The sequence below is a fragment of the Plutella xylostella genome, chromosome 4 (genome assembly GCF_932276165.1).
Source record: "Plutella xylostella chromosome 4, ilPluXylo3.1, whole genome shotgun sequence".
NCBI lineage: Eukaryota > Metazoa > Arthropoda > Insecta > Lepidoptera > Plutellidae > Plutella > Plutella xylostella.
Window position 1 is genome coordinate 8365891 of NC_063984.1, and position 20561 is coordinate 8386451.

At 41.0% G+C, this 20561-nt stretch overlaps 1 protein-coding gene across 1 annotated transcript; it reads right to left on the reverse strand.

Annotated features, from left to right (window-relative positions):
• Nucleotides 1–1364: 1364 nt before the first annotated feature.
• LOC105394551 lies at nt 1365–17871 on the reverse strand. Its single transcript, XM_048627893.1, has 21 exons — nt 17716–17871; nt 15854–17619; nt 15437–15644; nt 14995–15145; nt 14434–14543; nt 13893–13978; nt 12751–12784; nt 12459–12585; nt 11860–11957; nt 11466–11540; nt 11207–11259; nt 10143–10330; nt 9530–9702; nt 8896–9126; nt 8303–8532; nt 7023–7236; nt 6363–6600; nt 5718–5865; nt 3508–3668; nt 2317–2528; nt 1365–1955 (listed from the first exon to the last, which is right to left on the reverse strand). The coding sequence occupies exons 2-21, from the start codon at nt 17611–17613 to the stop codon at nt 1860–1862; spliced, it is 4593 nt and encodes a 1530-aa protein (XP_048483850.1). The 5' UTR covers nt 17614–17619; nt 17716–17871; the 3' UTR covers nt 1365–1859.
• Between the last annotated feature and the right edge of the window lie 2690 nt (nt 17872–20561).

The window sequence follows — 20561 nt, forward strand, 5'->3', positions numbered from 1 at the left end:
ACGGGAACTTGAATAGAATGAAATAATTTTTGAAATTGGTCTCTTTATAAAAATAGGTTTCTGAGTGTGAAATGTGCAAAAATAATTATGATATTATTTGCATAAATAAAATCATGTAATACATGTTGTGATGCGCTATGAATTGGGAATCCCATGATTTAGATTATAAAACTCATTTGTGCGTGTACCATTCAGCAAAATCTTATTTAACGAAAAAAATATATTTAATTAATTTACTTTTGAACCCTAATATCTCAAGAACCCCATGGTTTAGATTTTTTTAAATATTTTTCCCTGATAATAGACATTTTTATCAATAACTTAAAATAGGTTTGGTGAGTGGCTGCTAACTTATGCAAAGCGGGTCAGGTTTCGCCATTCTTCTTTGGAAGTTATAATCCTATGAGCTTGTGCCTTGGTTGGTACGGTGGCCTGCGCCTATAAGTATACAGGCGGAATTTTAAAAATCGATCCCTGATGATGAAGGGACCAGCTACATCTGTTATAAATCCGGGGACGTTTTGTGTGTGATGTGTGTAGCAGTGGTGTTTATGTGGATGTGCTTGAGCACCATGTGAGCTTAAGATCGCTATTTTAAAAACTCCGCCTGTATACTTTTAGGCGCAGGCCACCGTACGTAAACTTAGGCATATGATTAAACCTATAGGTAACGTTATTTCCATTGCTGAGGGGAGACCCTCAGCCTGGAGGGTTACTCGATAAAAGTAACGAACGAGACCTGTGCAATCAGTAACTCAAGTGTGACTTTAAATACCTGTGAGGCACGTTTAATAAAATGAGAATTTTAAGAGTTAACTTTTTGTCATATACTTAGAGTTAACGCCCTGGCGATGGCGCTAGGGTACCTACCAACTAACCACCAAGAGAGTCTTTGTCCTATTCACGTAATATATTCCATGTACGTATAAGCGGTAACTTAACTACTGATTACCATTCTTATCACCGTCTTGTCATAGTATCCTTGTAATTCTTAATGTCATTGTCACTAAGACCACAGTCGATCAGCCATTGTATTAAAAAGTCCTCAGTTGTCGGAAGCTATCGTAAGGAGTTATGCTAGAATGAGAAGAAGTATAAATACAATGTTGCCTAGTTTGCACTTTTATTTTTCTTAAATTTGTAAAAAAAATATAACTAGTAGGTACTTTATAAAACATTGCTCTAATATTAAGTACATTTATTAAGTACATAACAAGCGTTTTATTTTAGACAGTACATCCCAATAAAATTACAAAGCATCAATATTTTTATCTGAGCGAGAGGAATTTATTGTTTTATAAGTAGTGTTATTTATTTCTTTAACTTTCATTTGTTTAAATAAATTCTTTATGAAACCTCATGAGAGCATTCTTTATCCTGCTTACAAAAATGCAGTAACATCTCTGGCTCATACTAGGAAGTAGGTAGTAGTAAAGGTACCGCTCGTAATCTAAATAACAGTAGTAAAACAGCTCTCACTTCGCTCGGCAAGGAAGCGATACTCAATGCAACTCGCTTCGAAAGAGTACAATATTCTACCCAAGGTTACTTCACAAAATAGCACTTCATTTTGTTACAGTAAAGTCACATTTAATGAGTAGCGTGAAAGGATCACATACCACGAATAGGTCGGTAAATATTTATTAACTTTTTAGAATTTTGATAATTGTGATTAGCTGATTAGACGTTACGACATTAGCAATACATATTAAATAAGTGTCCATATAAAAAAACTAAAAGTACTCACAGAAATAATTCAAGGAAATTTTATGAATATTCCTGCACAATAACTGCATACACTAACTTCACAATGTAAGTCATAATCTCTTAAATATCCTACTCATAAAAATGCATGTTCACTACATCATGTTGAGGCAGCGGTCGAGGTAGCGGTCCATGGTGTTGTACCGGTGCAGACTGACGCCGTTCAGGCTGTGGGCTTCGTCCGGGTATGACTGGAACAAATGAATTAATATTTTCAGTGACATCTTTTAGCGGTCTTATTTCCAAAAAGGCGATGACTTAGGCGAGTCATCCTTAGCAACTTCAATCGATTTTCGAAGTTGTTAAAATGCTTTTCGATTTTCATATTATGGCATTTGAAAATTGTAATAAAAAATTTACTAGTAGAAACTTTGTTGGTCATGTGACTTTACTCAGGTACTACGAGTAGTAGGAAGTACTTTGTTTTATTTCGGCTTACTATAAGTACTTAACACTTTTGCTAAACCTTTATACAGCTTAATATTGTCAAATCTGTATTGTCCGCTGAAAATAGGAATAACTTTAGGTACGGTATGGAGGAACAGATCTTACCATCTGCTGGAACGGAATATCCTTGAGCTGCAGGGCCCTCATCAGCTTCGCAGCATTCTGATAATGAACATTATCATCAGCGTTCCCGTGCATTATGTAGAAGTCTTTGCCGTTGAGTTTGTCCGCGAGCAGCGTTACATCGCCGGCCTGGTACCCTGCCAGGTTGTCCTCTTCAGTAGGCACGCCCATGTAGCGTTCAGTGTACATCGTGTCTGGAGGAAGATTAGTAGAGTTAAGGATTAGTAACTTACATTCGTAAACACCCAGGAGGTCTAGTACAGGTTTGATAGTTTGTCTAAAACTTTATTTTTCTCGCGTACTAAGTGGATGGAAATGGAAATTATCATGAAACTTTTGACAGATAATGTATGCAGATGACGTAAACTTTTTTCGTTTTCAGAAATAGCAAAACCCGTACTAGAGGCTCAGGTATTTACTAAATTACAAGTCAAATAGGTAGCGTTATCTTTGTCATGCGTTTATTTTTAGGACGTTAGGTTCAGAAAGATTAAAAATAAAAATCTGCTTTTTCCTTTCTAAATAAGTACACTGAATTATTTAGGTAAGGCACTCAACCATAACTTTAGTTGCGGTTGAGAACAATACGCCTATTAAAATCTGACTGAAAAGGTCAAATAAACGGCTTCATTATGCACTTATTTCTCACGAGTTTTGAATGTCAAATCACACTTGATGTGATCAAGTTGTCACAACACAACGAGTTTTATTTTATGCGAAATAAAATCTAATAATAAGTCATTAACTTTCCCGGATTCATTCAAGTCAAATAAAATTTATTCATGAGTATTAAATAATTTTAGCAAGAGCAAGGCCGAAGACAGAGTGATGTTGGGAGTTGGAAGAGACCTCTCCCAGAAATGGACAACTCTCGAGTAACTAGTGGGCTGTTGGCCGACTATAATGACCAACTGTTCACTAGTTAGCAGCACGACACAGCCTACTCAGTCGGCTAACTGTTTACCTACTGGGGACGCAGTCTAAGAACGCCAGTGAAATCTTTGAGTCGTATACACCGTATCCATAATATGACCATGATGATGATGATGTCCTCGTCATCGTGATCCGATGACGGCGACCTCAGGGGCTAGTAGGACTTCTGCGGCGGTCGGCGACGATGTAATTTGCGAAAAAATCTATCTACAAAATAATGATGATGATGATAAAACTCACTATAATACAGCCACGAAGTCACCGGCGCGCCGGACACGGCGCACTTGAACACGTTCTCGTCATCATAGATCATGGTGAGCAGCGCCGCATAGCCGCCGTAGCTGTGTCCGTAGATGGCGACACGGTCCGCGTCTAGGAACGGGTAGCGGCTGAGGACCTCCCTGCGAATGGTAAGGTAGTTAGAACAATATTGGGTGCTTAAATAAAAAATATGGCTCAGCAACATCATAAGCCAGTAAACGACTACTATGGAGGGTTACTTTATCTATACTATAACGAATGAAAGCTGTCGTGCAATCGGCAGGTTTAATACAACGAGATAGAGTCGTGGCTCGCGCAGCTGCGCTCTGTAACTCCATTTTTCGTCTATGTTTTACTGGCTGCGACTGCGAGTGACCCCCTTGGACTGTCATAAAGCTCTGTCTACGGCCTTCCTCATGCAAACATTACCGGCTACATCTCTCCCAACAGTTTTTGGCTATAGCTATGAAGATAGTAGGTACACCTGTTGACTCTAACTATGTAGACAGACAGATGTTCACGAAAGATCCATACCAACTTGTGTTTAAAAAAATCTGTACGATACCAATAGCCTCAGATCGTGTAGGTACTTATTACAGCGTACGATTATTAAGTATCTACATATAAAACAATTATTATTATTATTGTTCCGCCGATTTTCCTCAAAACAATTCAGACTCAAGGCCTCCAATAAGAACTATTATTAATATTTTATTATTATCATAGAAAACGAGTGAGCATTTGCACAAACACACACTTTCAATTTGCATTTTCATCGACCTTAGTAAATAATTGTATTATTAAAAGAGTAGTTTACAAAGCAAGTTCATCACATGCAAATTCTCTTTCTGTTTGTTATTCCGTTCACTGCTTGAGCAGAGTTCGTTGGCCCAGCCATGACCGACAATAAAAGTGAATTGAACCGACTACGAAGCTTCAATCTGTTAAGAAATGATGAGAAATTATAGGCGTGCGTGACGTAAGGTCGCGACATCGTTTTAGAAAACAAGTTTTGGTTTTGCAGTGTTCTCAGAAAGTCATAGGTAAAGTGAGGGTTGTTTAATTAATATTTAAAACAGTTTTAGATAAGGGCATATGGTACGAAATATTATGATGCTATTAAATTAATCATGTTAAGTATATTAAATTAAAATATTAAGTACCTAAGTATAGTACCTAAGGCAAAAGTACTGTTTATGTAAGCAGTACCAAAATACATTAATAAGTGCCTATTATTAATACAAATATACTTAATTGTAAATGCCATAGCGAAATCCAATTAAAGAAGGCTATTATATTAATGAGTACCTAAGTCAATAGTTTTTGCGTAAGTTAATGTTAACAGCAATTAATTTTTTGTTTGCGGTAATAGCCGCACCTATTTACAGATATTGACGTAGTGCGCGACCAATATTTGCACGCTTCGTTAAGTTAGTTACTTACTGAAAAACCCGAACCCGAAGTAGGTCTAACACGTAGCGATTATTATGATATTAATTACTGAAGGCTTCTAAAGCTACTTCTCGGCGTTAGTCTGTTGTGAGGTATTACGATACTGTTGACAATTTGACAGGCCGTCGCGTCGATAAAAGAAATGATTGCCCCCCCCCTGAGCTATTTGTTCAATACACGATTTAATAAATAATCCGGTAATAGCGTCATGAGGAAGATCTATCAAAGTGTAGTGTCGCTCCATGGAATAGGTAGTTATATGACCAGCAATAAACGATTGCCTAAATACTTCTCTAGAAAGATTACTTACGCACTTGAACCATTTCAAACGTGGGAATCACAATATGGACATACCTCCCGTGCTCACTGTAAGATATATCAGAGAGGTCTGATAAGACGGTTCGCACGTTCGCAATTATTAACTCATATACAGCGTGAGTAGTTCGTGATGCAGACCTGACAGTAGGTCACAGAGCTCTTCATTCTGATCAACTTTTGTTATAATAACCTAGGGATATTAACGAAAAAAATATATTCTTCCGGTCCTCAGAGTCACGTATTTTTTTGTTGTTGTATTATATTCTATAATTAAATCATCATCATCATCATCCACTGCTGGACATAGTAGGCCTCTCCCAAGGAGCGCCACAACACTCGGTCCTCGGCCTTCCTCATCCAACCACTACCCGCCACCCGCCTAAGGTCGTCAGTCCAGCGGGCATAATTAAATGTCTTACTTCAATATATGTATATGATCGGTCATCTCAACGGTCCCCAGTGCGTTGTTGACAGCGAACAGGTTGTCCCTTCCGTTGAGCCCCGCGCCGCGCCCGTCGGCTTCAAGGAACACCATGTTGCGACTTGTCGTGATGTACGAGTGGTAGGCTGGAGGAGGAATGGGGGGTGGTTAGTTTGTGATTGGATGGGAGTTGTAAAATAATGCATATTACATCTATATCCCACTCCACGGAGAAAGACATCACAGCACCCTTATTCTTATTACATTCGAATAAGGGTAGTTTTTGTTTGTATCAGATGTCTTTCCCCGTGGAATGCGATATAATTTAATCAATTAGTAGACATATCTGTTGTGAATAATACCTAAGTACAAACTGATTAAAAATCTATTTAGCTATTAGCGCTAAATAGATTTTATAGAACCTACTAAATAACTTTCTTAGGAACATAAAATATGCCAACACTCATGTAATGCTGGCCCGATTTCAGAAAATATTGTATAGTTACCGTGCTAGACCTAGGTAGGTCATTGGCCAATGCCCCTATATAACCCTTAATTAGTGTAATCTACATGGATTATAAAAAAATCACCCACACGCATTACATTTTACGAAAAAAAAAACACGTTCACAACTCATACTCACTCGCAGTAAACGTATCAAACACCCTGTTAGTATTAGGGCCGGAGTACACATAGAACATGACGGGGTATTTCGTGTTGGTATCGTTGACATCCAGCCCGGGAGGCAGCAGCAGCCGCACGGGCGCCGGGTGCCCGTTGTCTAGAGGCACGGTGGTGATGATCTTCTGTTGCACCGCCTTCCCGGCCAGGCGTTCACGGACTATCGCGTTGGTCTCCCAGGTGTATAGGTTTATTTCGTTCTGCGGATGTTGAGTTTGGTTAGTGCATTGATAGGCAAGGATGTATTGTAGGAGCTTTCTAGATTGAGAGCGTGGTTGTTTTCACGATGATGATTATGCAACTCTATCAAAATGAGTGTTCATGGGTCATCTTAGTTTGACTTGAAAATTTCGTAGTAAACCCACGGAGATGGTAATGCTGAGCTGCACGAAGGAACCTTAAGCTAATGCCGACTTTATATGTATTTCTGCCTTGTTTTGCCAGTAAGTATATCAGTATACTGACAGAAAGAGACAAACATAGATTTAATCTGTATTGGGGTAAAGCTAAGCAGACTGTTCAAAGCTTCCAAGTCCCAACGACCTCATTTGTCAAATTAAGATGCTCATTCATACACAACTACTACCAAGATCAGCTTTTTTGTAGCCCAGTAAAAACTTACCAAAGCATCAAACAGATAGACCGCGGCCGGCTCTTCAGGCGAGGAACAGGTCACGCTCATGTACCGACCGCCGCGGCTAAGGCTCGCTGAGGCGTAAGAACATATTCCACCGTCTGGCAGCGTGACGTCACAGCTGAGGCAGGACTCCCCGGCGGTGGTGGTGACGTAGACCTGGCGGCGCCACGGAGCGCCGGTCAGGGTTCGGGTGTAGTAGCTGAGGGAAAGTGGTTAGAATTTTTGGTGGGTTATTGGTTGCGCTGTTTCGTTTGGTCCCGGCATGTTGGACTGACTATACAGGGTGTTGCAAAAAGGGTATACCTACTAAGCCGAAACCTACATCTGATTTAATTTTGGGGCTTAGATATAACAAGCTGCACATGTAAGCAAGCTCCCTTTTTGCAATACCCTGTATAAATTAATTAGTAATTTATGCGGTTGGTTGCCGAGAATTGGAAGAATCCACGCATCAGGCTGACCACGCACTAGGCACCCTGGCTGCGCAGCCAGGTTGCCTAGTGCGCGGGGTTCCTCAGAGTTCCAAAGGTTAAGTAAGTAAGTACAACATGCGTGACGTAAAACGTAAAAATCCAAATTCAAGATCATCGACATTCATGGTAGCCCGATTTCAAAATTATATTTATCGCGTGATCAACTCGTTGTGTGACTGTTCCTGAAGAGAATATGCGAGTAGGCTTCAAGCGATGCACCGACAAATTCCCAGATAGGTACTCACAATCGATTATTCCCCTCATCCATCCCCACAAAGTTGTCCACGGTGAACTCTCCCGGCGTGATAGACTCGGTGACGAGCCCCCCCCCCCCTCCCCGCGCAGGGTCTGGTGCAGTTGTTGCCACCCCCCGCGCTCGCCCGCGCGCCCCCACCGTAAAGACATGTAGTAGTCGCCGGCTGAGCTGAAGACTGGCATCGTCATGGCGATCCAGCCTTTTTTTGTATCAAGAAAGATCGCTATGACGCTTCCCGAGGGTACACCCGAGTCCGCGTTGTTCTATGTTGTTTAGGTTTTCAGTGATCACCTATTATACTTAGTTACAAAACCAATGTATAACTATTAAGCAACTACTATTTGTACCTTAGCTGTAATATTTTCTTTTGCCAAATAAACGATTTGATTGATTGATTTGATTGATTAAACCGTCGCGGAGAATGTAGGTTCACTCCCCAAGTCCTTCGAAGATGGAAGATTGGCAAGATGATGATTTGATACAGTTTAGAACGGACCCCTATTTTCTACACACCGTAAATTTAGCAGCGTACTCACAATCGATTATTCCCCTCATCCATGCCCACAAAGTTGTCCACGGTGAACTCTCCCGGTGTGATAGACTCGGTGACGAGCCCCCCCTCCCCGCGCAGGGTCTGGTGCAGCTGCTGCCACCCCCCGCGCTCGCCCGCGCGCCCCCACCGTAAAGACATGTAGTAGTCGCCGGCGGAGCTGAAGACTGGCATCGTCATGGCGATCCAGCCGTTGGGTTCTTCACGCGCTTCGTCCTGTAGAAGATGTTATTGGTATCTTATGCTGGTACCTCACTTGAACATTCGTATTTGCGTAACGTAAGTATCTGCCAAAATTTCCATTGACTATACTTACCTATTTGTGAAATACGCATTTTTTAAGTTTGGCGAATATACAGGCCACTCATGGAAGTTTTCAGTTTGGTGAATTTATGTGATGACTACGCAGATCTTCTTATACTGTTTGTGATAATGACATCACAAGAGCTAGACTATAGAGTTTGTCATTGTTTGTCAGCAAGGTGAAAAGATGTGTCAGTCAGATTAGCGTCAGCCACTGACTACACGGATCTTACACGGATAAAGTAAAGAAAATGTCGTAAAAAACAGCACACTCACCTGACAGACATCAGTGACAACATTACAGATCCTCAGTATCGAGGAGTTCTGCCTCCTATTGAACCAGTAGGCGGCGACCTCGTTGTCCGTGGGCCAGGTGACCGCGCCCAGGATGTGGTCTTCAGTGACCTCGGCCGGCGCCTGCAGGGTCGTCCAGGTCACCGGGGAAGATGCTGATAGGGTCGCCAGGTTCACCACGCGGAGGGATACCGTCGGGTTCTTGCGGCCGACCTGGATATGGTAATTTCTATTAGCGTAATATTCTGTTTAGGAAATCAGGTTGTTCTCACATCGCTTGTAGGTACCACGAATTCGTGTGAGTCGCTGTGTGTCACGCAGACCACTGGTGGATATGGCCTCCTCCGTGATCGGAGGATTATTTCCATAATATTTAAGGTTGGCAGCGAATTGGAGATATGACCAATGAAAACCCAAAACCCGATAGACTACACTCAGTTCGGTCATCAGACCCTATACAGATAGCCGGTTTTAGCTGGATGAGGAAGCACGAGGACAAGCTTTGTGACGCAACTTGGAAGCTTTATACATATTATAGAGAAGTAACTAATTATTGTTCGATGACTATATAACGATGAGGACTACACTGCCTCCATGAAGTATGACGGAAACTCACCTTAGGATACTTCAAGTTGACAAACTTCGGGTACAACCCATCCTCGTCTTCCGTCTGGTCCACATAGTAGTAGTACGAGTAGGTGTCGACCTCCTCGTCGTTGAAGCTCGCGAAGGCCAAGTAGGAGCCGTCGGTGGAGAACCACGTGGCTTGTCCCGTGTACATCACGTCCTCTGGAAATTAAATATTAAGTTTACCTACATTATAACACGTGGTAGGTTTTGAAGGCCAAAAAGTTGTCTCGTCCTGTAATTTTTGCTTAGGATATTATTGGATTCTAAAATTCTGTATAATTCAACCACTACCGGATTGCTTGTTCATGTTCTCCCCTCAATACCATAATTTTTATAGTTGTTTCTTTTGATACACAGCATATTGGTGTAACCTGCCTATACCTGTTTGCTTAAAATGCCTTAAAATTGTTGTATAACTGGACACTGGTATGCAGCCCTCAGGTTGGATGAAGCAGAACAGTTTTGCGGCGATCCTTGGGCGAGGCCAGCACTGAATGATTATACGGGTTTATGATGAAAGCTTCCGGCCAAATGATACACAGTCATTCAATCACACAATCAAGTTATATCAACACAACCACACGTTTTACTTAACCCACCTTCATAAACCCAGTCCGTGTGTCCATTATACAGCACATCGGGCACGCCGTCGGTGGTCACCCTCACTGGCGTGGCGGCGCCTTCGGGCAGGTAGTAAAGGTCGTTGTCCAGCACATACGCCAGCGAGTGACCGCCGCCGAAGATGCAGAGCTGCAGGCGCTGCTGGTCCGCTATGTATGTCACTGATCTGGGAGGGAGGATAGTGGGGTAGTTTGTGGTTAAAAGGTACCTAACTACTATGAATTTCTTGGACAACATCAGGTTTTTACGGTAGGTGTGGTAGGTAGTGCAGATGTAGAATACATATAAGGGGTAATGCTTTTAGCAGTTAGTGCTCTCATTATAGATTACCAGCGCGGCGGCGGATAAAATTGCCGTGAATTTTCAAGATTAGTGCACAATCGGCGATCTATTACTATAAGAGCAAATATCTCATATATCGCATACCTATAGCTACAGTTAGTACCCTACTACACGGGGCAGATAAAATTACATTACAATGAATTCAGGAATAGTGCACAATCAGCGGATATTGCTGTAATAGTGTAATTTCTGACAGGCACCCTTAGCATGAGGTGATAATAAGGGTGCTTTTCCACCAGAGATGTGCTATGCTACGATGCTATGGATGCGTTTGATATCCACCAATCATAATTATTGGTGCACATAGCTTAGCACTGGTGGAAACGGATTCAACTAAGATATGTTTTTTGTATGGAATGATGCGTGCTATGGATGTGTGCTATGGATGCGTGCTATGGATATGTGCTATGGACCATCGCGAGTGGTGTAGCTATGGCGCCGCCGCCCCCGTCGTTTCCCTACTATCGATACATAGCATAGCTCGAGATGCGCATCTTTCTCGCACAGCTACTTTGCGGCGGCGCATCTTCGTAGCGCATCTTCCTCGCACAGCTACCTAGCGTAGTATTGGTGGAAACGGTCACATATTTTCGTAGCGTAGATATCACATCTTCGCAGCATAGCTGCATAGCACATCTCTGGTGGAAAAGCACCCTAAGCCAATGCTTACCTACCTACTTACGAGTGAATAAAAACTTACTGTTCAGCTATTTCGTAGAGTGCATATTTGGCGGTTGTGGAATATCTGTAGACCTGAAAAGAAACATTGAAAATCGGATTACCTACATTATCTGTCGGTAAATATGTTTTATCTAATACCTACGCATGTAGATACATAGCTATGTAACTAGGTAAGTAGTTGAAAGTAGATAACACTTTATTTCAGCAATCTGAAAATATAATAACGTAACAATACCAAATTGTATCGTTTTTGTGACTTGAAAATAAACAGATCTTACTGATTCCACTTCGCTGGGCGCCAAGATAAACTTTCTGTCGGCAGACAGGATTGGGCTGGTGGTGTTCAGGAATGCCTGTGAAATAAATGTTTTGTTGTAACCCTCTGTACTGAGTTTCCTGTCGGTTATCCGTCCCATTTGGATTATGAGACGATTTAATGAGAAAGATGCGATGGTGATTACTTTATATTGTGTGCAAATGGCAAATCAGCAACTGTGTAGGTATAGGTAAAGCCAATAGTACGGACTGGCGACCTAAGACATCCGCTAGTGGCTGGATTAGTGTTGTGCATCTCCTTGAAAAAGGTCAAGCAGTGGGCGACTACGGGCTAATGAGGATGATGATAATAAGTATAATACTCGTAACAGGTTAAGTAGGTAGGTAGGTACTAACCAACAATTCGGCAGATACCAACACACTGCTGTTTAAGGTGGTCATATCGAACATGTAGATGCCGGCCTCGCCGGGCACCGTGTATGTGAACTCCGTGTCTGGAATTATTTGCCAAAAATTAGAAGACCATACTTCTTACAGCGTTTCGGTGATAGACACTAGCTATAGACTATAGGTTTTGTCACCGTGGTGAAAGGATTAGCAAGCCAGATCATATATACCTTTTTCCACGAGGAAAGACAGCTGATACAAGCAAAAACTTCCCTTATTCGAATGTAAATAAGGGTCCTGTCAGATGTCTTTCCCCGTGAAACAAGGTATAGGTAGTCTTACGCTGCTTATTGTACATAGTACCTACTGTCCAAAACTGTTTAAACTACCTAGGTATTTTACCACTTGCAAATTTTTGTCTTCTAAAATTCATCCATCACTCAGGGTGCTTATTCATGGAAAGTACCTATCGCAGTATAAGAACATACCTAATAGTTTACAGGTATCCAGCTATTCTACAACAGGTATGAGTTACACTACCAATGCAATAATCAATTAACGTGTACAAACTTACTACTTACCCACTTACAGATAAACTGTGAACTTACCAGATATCCATCTTCCATTGAACCCTCGCTGGCTGTACTGTCCGGTTACCACTTCCTCCAGGGTTATAGGCTCCAGGGGTTCCTGAGCCGCCGCCGCCGCCAGCACTACCAAAATATACCACCATGCCTTGTGGGGAAAGGAAGCCATGAGTTATCCTTAACTTCAATACAGACTCGTATAGTCCTCTATACGGGACCTACTTGATATAATATCATTCAACTGTTTATGTTGATTGGCGAGATAACCTAAATAATAGTAAAGACGTAGAGTGAAAACATAACTTTTACTCACCATTTTCTCCAATTTATTGTAACATAACTTACGACTGATCTAAGGAATCAATCAGTCGAAATATCTATAAAATGGTTTATCTTTACAACGAAGTGGCTAATCCAAATAACTTTAGATAATAATTCTGATAACAGTTTACTAAACGTCACTATCATTTTATGTTGATTATTCACTGCCACTGATATGAAATTATGTATAAGTAATAAGTATGTTATTCTGTACTAATGAGGACGTAAAATTAAACAACAGAAATTCTAAGGAAATGTTTATTGAACATCACATCGAATAGGACAAAATCTTGAAATACAATTGTCTCCTTTATTTATAGACACAAAATTATCATTTATCCTCACTACAAATAATTTTTCTCGACTATATCCGGATATATTAAATCGTCAAAAAGGTATTCCATAATTTTTTAAAAATCATTCAACTGCAATTCTCTGGACGATGTCAGGGTTCTTCGATATTTCCTGTGATGTGTTTGCTTTAGAAACATCAGTTTCATAATTCAATCATAATTTCCATTTGGTTGATTCAGCTTCTCATATTCGGGCAGGACATGTCGGGGTAGCGGGCCCCGCAGCAATGTCCGGGTATGTTTGTTACTCTGTCGCGTCGCCAAAGTTGTCGAAAAACACGAGCTTTACGACGTATGTCGTCATAGGCTTCGCGAGACGCAATGAGAGTCAGCATCGTGGCAGCGATTCGTGGATATCTGGAGATTCGAGAAATTCCCCGTCTGTCACGCGACCGCAATCTCCGACGCCGAACAATATCATAGATTTCCTCCATGGCGAGGCGCCAATGCTTTTCTATAACATTTTTCATAAAATAAATTCATGCATTCTTCCATTACATACATTCCATGTTTACTTCGGCGATACAGCGCCGTTTAATCTAAGCAAATGTGTGACTGTTACATAACAAATTATTTTAATATAAAAATTAAATGTTATGATCAATTTATACGTCATAGTAATCCTAAGAACCTGAAAAGGAAGAGTCGTCAAAGCGACTAAAACGTTAAATGTCGAGTGGGTGAATTACTGCGTGTGTGGGATGTGTGAGTGTCAACTGTGTGTGGGTGTGTGTTAGTGTGTGTTGTGTGTGTGTGTGTGTGTGTGTGAGACGGACCGTGCTAGTGGCGGCGATGTCTGCGCAACTCGTGCAGGCGCCGCTCGTGCTCAGCCATGTGTTGCCGCCGCTGCTCCTCCTTTATTGCAATCTGAAATTTCAAATTATCACCATAAGCTCCTATATTTTCCTACGTAAGCGTTTTTAAAATTTTACTGAACTTTTCTAATAATAAGTTTTACAATATAATAGTGATAACTATGATACAAATAAATGACAGAAGATGTACGCAGTTGATAGATAAAGATGCAAACATCTCCGTTAGCGTGAATTAGGGAAACTTAAAACCCAGAAGTCACATGAAAAAGTGCCAACTGTATGATAAGTTACCCAAATATTAACTAGGGTAATAAACAATACCTTCCGTTTTGTCGGTACCTAGAAGTGAAAAACTAATTCAAAACGTATGTAATACTTTTAACAGCAAGCTATCTAAAAAGTCATAAGTAATCATAAATCATACTTTGCTTATAACCATTAACAATCCTTTCGCTCGGCAAACTATGTGAAAGAGTAAAGATACAGTGAAACATTACTTTTCTTTACCGTTTCGTCAGAGAGTGGGAGCCAGTAGATGCAGGGCGTGGTCTTGGTCTTCCTGAAGAGGTCATCCAGCAGCTTCGCAGGGGCTTCCTCCTCCTTCTTGAACTTCTTGGCTACAATTTTAAAAATGCAATTGAAATTAATATATTCATTTCACCGAGGGTCAGAAACTGAGAAGAAATGAATATAGATAGAAACTCTACAACCTTCTTTTGTTGAGGCTATAGTTTTTAAAGTGTGAGTAAAGCAAGTATTAGAATATAAAATACAGAGAATGAACTGTGAGGTTTTAGATCTGTAAACTAAGGGAATGCGGAAAGCTATAGATCGCATCCAGTGGCGTGCTTTGGTAGAGGCCTACGCCCAGCATAGGACTGCTATAGGCTGACAATGATCATGATGAAACTATGGTAAAAATTTGCATCGGAAATCACGGCTGCGAAAGAAAATTCACACAGAAAAACATCTCATTTCACTATCGATTATACTAGACCAATTATCAGATGGAGTGACTTTTCGCACTTTTCGACCATCTTTGTTGACAATAACCCAGCACACACTCACCAGGCTCCGGGCTGTGTTCCTGCGTGCGGTGCCGCCGGCGCTCCGCCCCCGCGCCCCCGCGCTCGTCGCGCCCCGCCGTCTCCTCCTTCGCCTTGTCTCCCTTGCCCACGTCCCACTCGCGCACCGCCGTCTTCCGCTCCCATGGCTTTTCCTGGAGCGAGAGAATGGCTATTAGGTGAATGGAGATTCAGAGGTGATGTAATAATATGTAGTATAATAGTTTATAGTTTATACCTCAGTCCTCCTCAGCCTTTCTTTAGTTAAGCCACACAAAATTTGTTGAAATCCATGTCAACCATGAGTGGAGGAAGGAGTGTGAGAACCACTCACAAATAGGATGAGATAGCATGAGTCAGTTTACTTAAATCATATTGCTTCTTTATGTGAGCGTGTTATAACAATATGTGACATTTCCATGTTACTTTCAATTTATTAGACTTACCAGTTCTCCGCGTTCCCTCTTCGCGTCTTGTTCGCGCAGCCAGTCCTCGACAGTGCCAGGGATTGAATTGGACTGTACATTCTCAGTGTCTTCATTTGCCTTGGCTTTGTCAAATGCCTCTTGTGACGAGAAGTCTACTTGAAGAGTCTTCGGATTCGACACCGGCCATGTGACGCCGTGTAGAGCGTGCCGCGTTTCTACGGCTTGACTGTAACAATTCAATGATAAAATTAAATAAGTGCAGACATGCTACAAATAATAATATTCATAGTAATGATAGCCAGATTGATCATGTAAGTACTTTGTGAGAGCGGTATTTTAGAAATTATTCAAGAACCAACCAACACAATTTTATTGTATTTAGGTGAGATGAGCTACAACATACTCAGGATAATATTCAGTAATCAAACAACTTACTCTTCATTTTCGTAGATTACAAAGCATCTTGATTTGATTCTGTCGATCCAAAAGCCACCTTCAGCAATTCTTCCTGTCCTTTGGAGCAAATTCTTCAACTGCGGCAATGTAAATGGTCTAACCAAGTTTGTTATGTACAATATATGAGACTGCTTGTTCCTCGGTGGACTCGGTGGCCTGGTAATGATGTCAATGTCTTTCACAATCGATATTTTTCGGTTGGACTTTGGAAGGCTGTCTTTCGACTTGACATTCTCCTTGTCATCTTGCTCCCTTCTAGCTTCAACATTGTCTGTGTTATCAATGACAATTTTAGGGAGAACTGGTCTCTCAATCCTCTCGCTGATGTCAACACGCTTGTGTTGTTTCTTCTCTTTTTCTTCAATTACTGTTTCAAACTCTACAGGTTTGACATCCGGTATAATATCCTTGAGCACATCAGTAGATATTGTGATAGACTTCTGCGAGGCTACTTTACTAGGACGAGATCCCCATCTACGCTTTCTATTTATCACAATAGGAGCTGCTTGCCCATTTGCAACAGGTTCTTCTTGTGTAGACTGAGCTGACTTGACTGACTCTGATCGTTCCACTTCCTTGCGCCTATATTTTTTCTGACTCTCATCATCCTTATCAGAGTCAGAAGATATCTTCCTCTGTGCTGGTTGGACTTTCTCTACAACATTATTATCATTAGTTGCTTCCTTATCCTTACTTTTAGAGCTTTCTAGTGACTGTTCACTTTTAGGCTCTGCTTCTCTACTTACCTGTTTATCAGCTGTCACCTTGTCTGTTGTTGGCTCCTTCTCTGGTTCTGTTGCTTCACTCTCGTTGTTCCTGGTAGCAGGTTCATCAACAGCTTTAGTATCTTCTTGTTCTGGTTCTGATGCTGGTGATTTCTCAATTTCTATTTCAATAATCTGTACTGGACTATCATCATCTTTTTCACTATTCTCTTGGGCCTCAGATGGTGCATTGTCAGATTTTTTGGTATCACTCTGTTTTGGAGACTCTACAGTTGTATCGGCATCAGAGGGCTTCTCTTGCTCTGTACTGGCCTCAGCTTGTTGACTGGTCTTAGAGTCTTCCTCTGCAGTTTGTGGAGTGTCAGCACTCTCTTTAGTTTCCTCAGTTGTAGTTGACATGGGAATTTCATCTGACGCAGTTTGCTCAGCTGGCTGTGAGCTTTGACTTATTTCATTTTCCGGTTCATCAGATTTCTCAACATTTTTCAAATTTGACTGCTTTTTGTCTGGTTCATCACTCTGACTCTCTTGACTTTTCTCAAAACTGTCATCCTTTGATTCCCGAGTGGCTCTTCTGGATTTATGCTTCTTTTTCTTTTCCTCGGAGCCATCAGCACTTGGAGTATCACTAGAGCTTGTCGCCCGAGAATGCTTCCTCTTACTGCGTGGGGACCGATCCACTCTTTCAGGTGTAGACGGCGGACGTTTCAAGCATATTTTTAGCTTTTGTATTTCTCCTACATCACTGGATCCCTGAGCTGCTTTAACTTGCCAGACCTGATCGTTAGATTCCTCTGGGCTAGGGTCCTTAACGGGGGTCACTGGCGGCTTCACCTCTGCGACTACTGGCGGCTCCGGCGCCCGCACTGGACTCGCATCCTCAGCAGACTCATTTTCTGAAGATGTCGATGGTTTTTTACTGCGTCTGGTTCTACCACGTTTCGGCTTCTCCACTTTCTTTTCCGGTGAGGCTTTAACCTTTTTAGAGGCAGTACGCTCACTTTTACGACGCATCTTCACCTGAAATTAAATAATAACAGATGAGTGTGAAATGTTTCATCAATCAGTTTGAATACACTAACTACTGGTGGCACAAATCTTATGGATGAAATTTACCTGCAGATTATTTTCAGCTGCAATTTAAGATTCTTTCAGTATGAATTCAACTATTTGCACATGAAACAAACAAATCCAAATAGCGTGCTTCGTGCGAAAATCTAGAAAACCGACGCCATATTGACAAATTAGATTTGTTTTTAATTTTAGTCTATGGTTATTCCATAGACATTACACAGACTAACATGTTACTATCCCTTGCACTGACTTATTTTAAAAGTCCAGTGGCATAGACATGGACGTATATACAGTGTGTTGCAAAAAGGGTATACTAAGCCGAAACCTACATGTGCAGCATGGTATATCTAAGCCCGAAACTGAAATCATAATTTGAAAATTGTACCCTGTTTGCAACATTCTGTATTATATTAGGGTAAAAGTACTAGTAACTGGCAGTTTAAGCGACTAGCAACACAAAAAATATATTAAAAATAAAGTATTGGCCTGATTTAAGAAATGGTAGGCTTGAATTACTGGTAATAAGATGACGAACAATTATAGGCATAAATGGTAAAGATATATGATTAATATTCGATTTTAATGAAGTTTATATCCACTACCCCCAAAAAACCTAGTAACTGGCAGTAAAAATTAGTAACTGTCACATGATGTTTCAGTAACTGGCACCTTTTAAAGATCATGCAATTAGGTCAATAAGTACTCTAAAATCAATAATATATTTGATATTAGGTAATTTACAATTACCTGTGTAGGTTCTGTACCGGTAAGACTCAAAATCACCGTTGTAATGGTCGCCTTCTACGACAAAATGACAGTACAAGTATGCGACGAATCGTGGGTCCATATGAATGCAACAAATCGAGAAACCCTTGGATTTGGAAACGGAAATGGAGAAAACAAATGCTTGTGGACGTTGATGTATTCATTCAGCAGCTTGGGAGAAGTGACCTGGCTAAGTTGAAGACTGCTGACGGTAGTATAGTTGCCTCTAAGCTGAAATTTTTTGCGGAAATTGAAGGTTTCTACGGCTTTCAGCTTCACATGCTCTGGGTAAAGACATAATTAGTACAGCTCTTCTGAAAGCTATTACTATCCTCGAACAGCTTCAGAAGCTCTTTAACCAATTTTGTTTGTAAGTCATGTTTTCAAGCTGTTTTATAAGGTCATCACGAACCGTGTTTCTATCAAGTTCTTCAAGGACTATAAGAAAGCCTTTGATTCCATTTAGACCTGGGCAGTTCTGGAATTCCCTCGTTGTAACATGCATAGCGGCCTTAATGCAGCAACAGTATATTATGTCTACCTTGGACAGTCTAATCGACTAGGCAGAAGGAACTTCGAAAACGAAGCTGTAAGGTGCATAAAACAAAATATTACTGGATTGCACTGCATAGGGGAAGATTTGACAAATTTTCACATAAAAATGGCTGAAGGCAAAGGTCTTCAGTCAATGCGTCTTTCTGGTGATGACGTATGGATCATAGACGTGGACACTGACGGTTGGACTGGTCCACCGATTCAAAATCGATCAGCGGGCATTGGGAAGTTTCTTGGTTCTTTGAAGGACCATATCAGAAATAAGGTAATCCGTAAGAGAACTTGAGTACCCGATATAGCTCTTAAATTCTGTATGCTCAAGTGGCATTCGGCCGGCCATAGCTGCCGAAGACGCGATGACCAGTGGGGCAAACGCGCTCTAGAGTGGAGACCACGAACAGGCAAGGGTAGCGGCGGATACCTTCGGGCCAGCTGGACCAACGACCTTATAAAGCTGACCGGTAGTGGCTGGATGAGGAAGGTCTAGAACAGAGTGCAGTGTCACTGCTGGTGAGAGGTCCAGCAGTGGACAATTACAGACTACTGTAGATAGCCTTGATTTTAGTCATTTTTCTGAAAAGAAACATGAAAGAAATGTTTACCGCACCAGTAAGTGCCAGTTATTGGTTCGTAAAAAAAATGTATGCAGATTAGTAACTGGCAGCCCCGTGCCAGTTATTGAAACAAAGCTGCCTAGACACTGGGGGTTTTTACAGTGCACTTTAAATCGTATTTTCTATCGATATAAGGTATAAAATAGCTTAAAATCACAAAACCCAAAATATTAGTAACTGGCAGGGGGGTGCCAGTTACTAAGAGAAGATATAAATTACATTTCAGTAACTAGCACCCTCAAATATAACTCAAAAGCAACTAAAATCACAGTGAATCGGGCTATTATGATATTGTTTAGACCTTCCCCTACTTCCTTGTTATTGTCACACTATCAAAAACTTATTTATTTTCGCGAAAACAGGCCATACACATTTTGGTGTCTCCTTAAAAAAAACTTAACGCACGTGCATTTTTTTGGCGATCTTCGCCGCTTTGACTGCGATAATGGGAGGTTTTCAACCATAGACAACGTCCATAGACAAAACCCGACAATAGATGGCGCTAGTAAATCTTCATACTGAACAGGACTGCATATTTTTTTATAGCCGGCATGGATTCGAGTCCTTTCAGCCAATACAAAAATCCATGTTTATTCCACAGAATAATACTATGATTAAATAGTTTGCCTACAAGTTGCCTATTAGGCAAATATTGCCAAATACAAATGATTTCGTAGCATAACTGGTATTTGTTGAGAACGTGCAAACTAATAATAATAAATTGCTGTTATATGTAGTTATACATAATATTAAGTCTGAACTAGTTGAGATCATCTGCATCCTCTGTCCATGTCCGAGGCGCGACCGCTGTGTGTAAGTATCATAATTATTCTGAGGCACGTTGGAAGTAATGATTTCTCTATGGTAGAGCAGACATTAGTAGGTGGGTACTTAGTTTTCTCTACCCACACCACAAAACTAAAGTTTTCCGACTCTCTGAATAGCATTTATAGT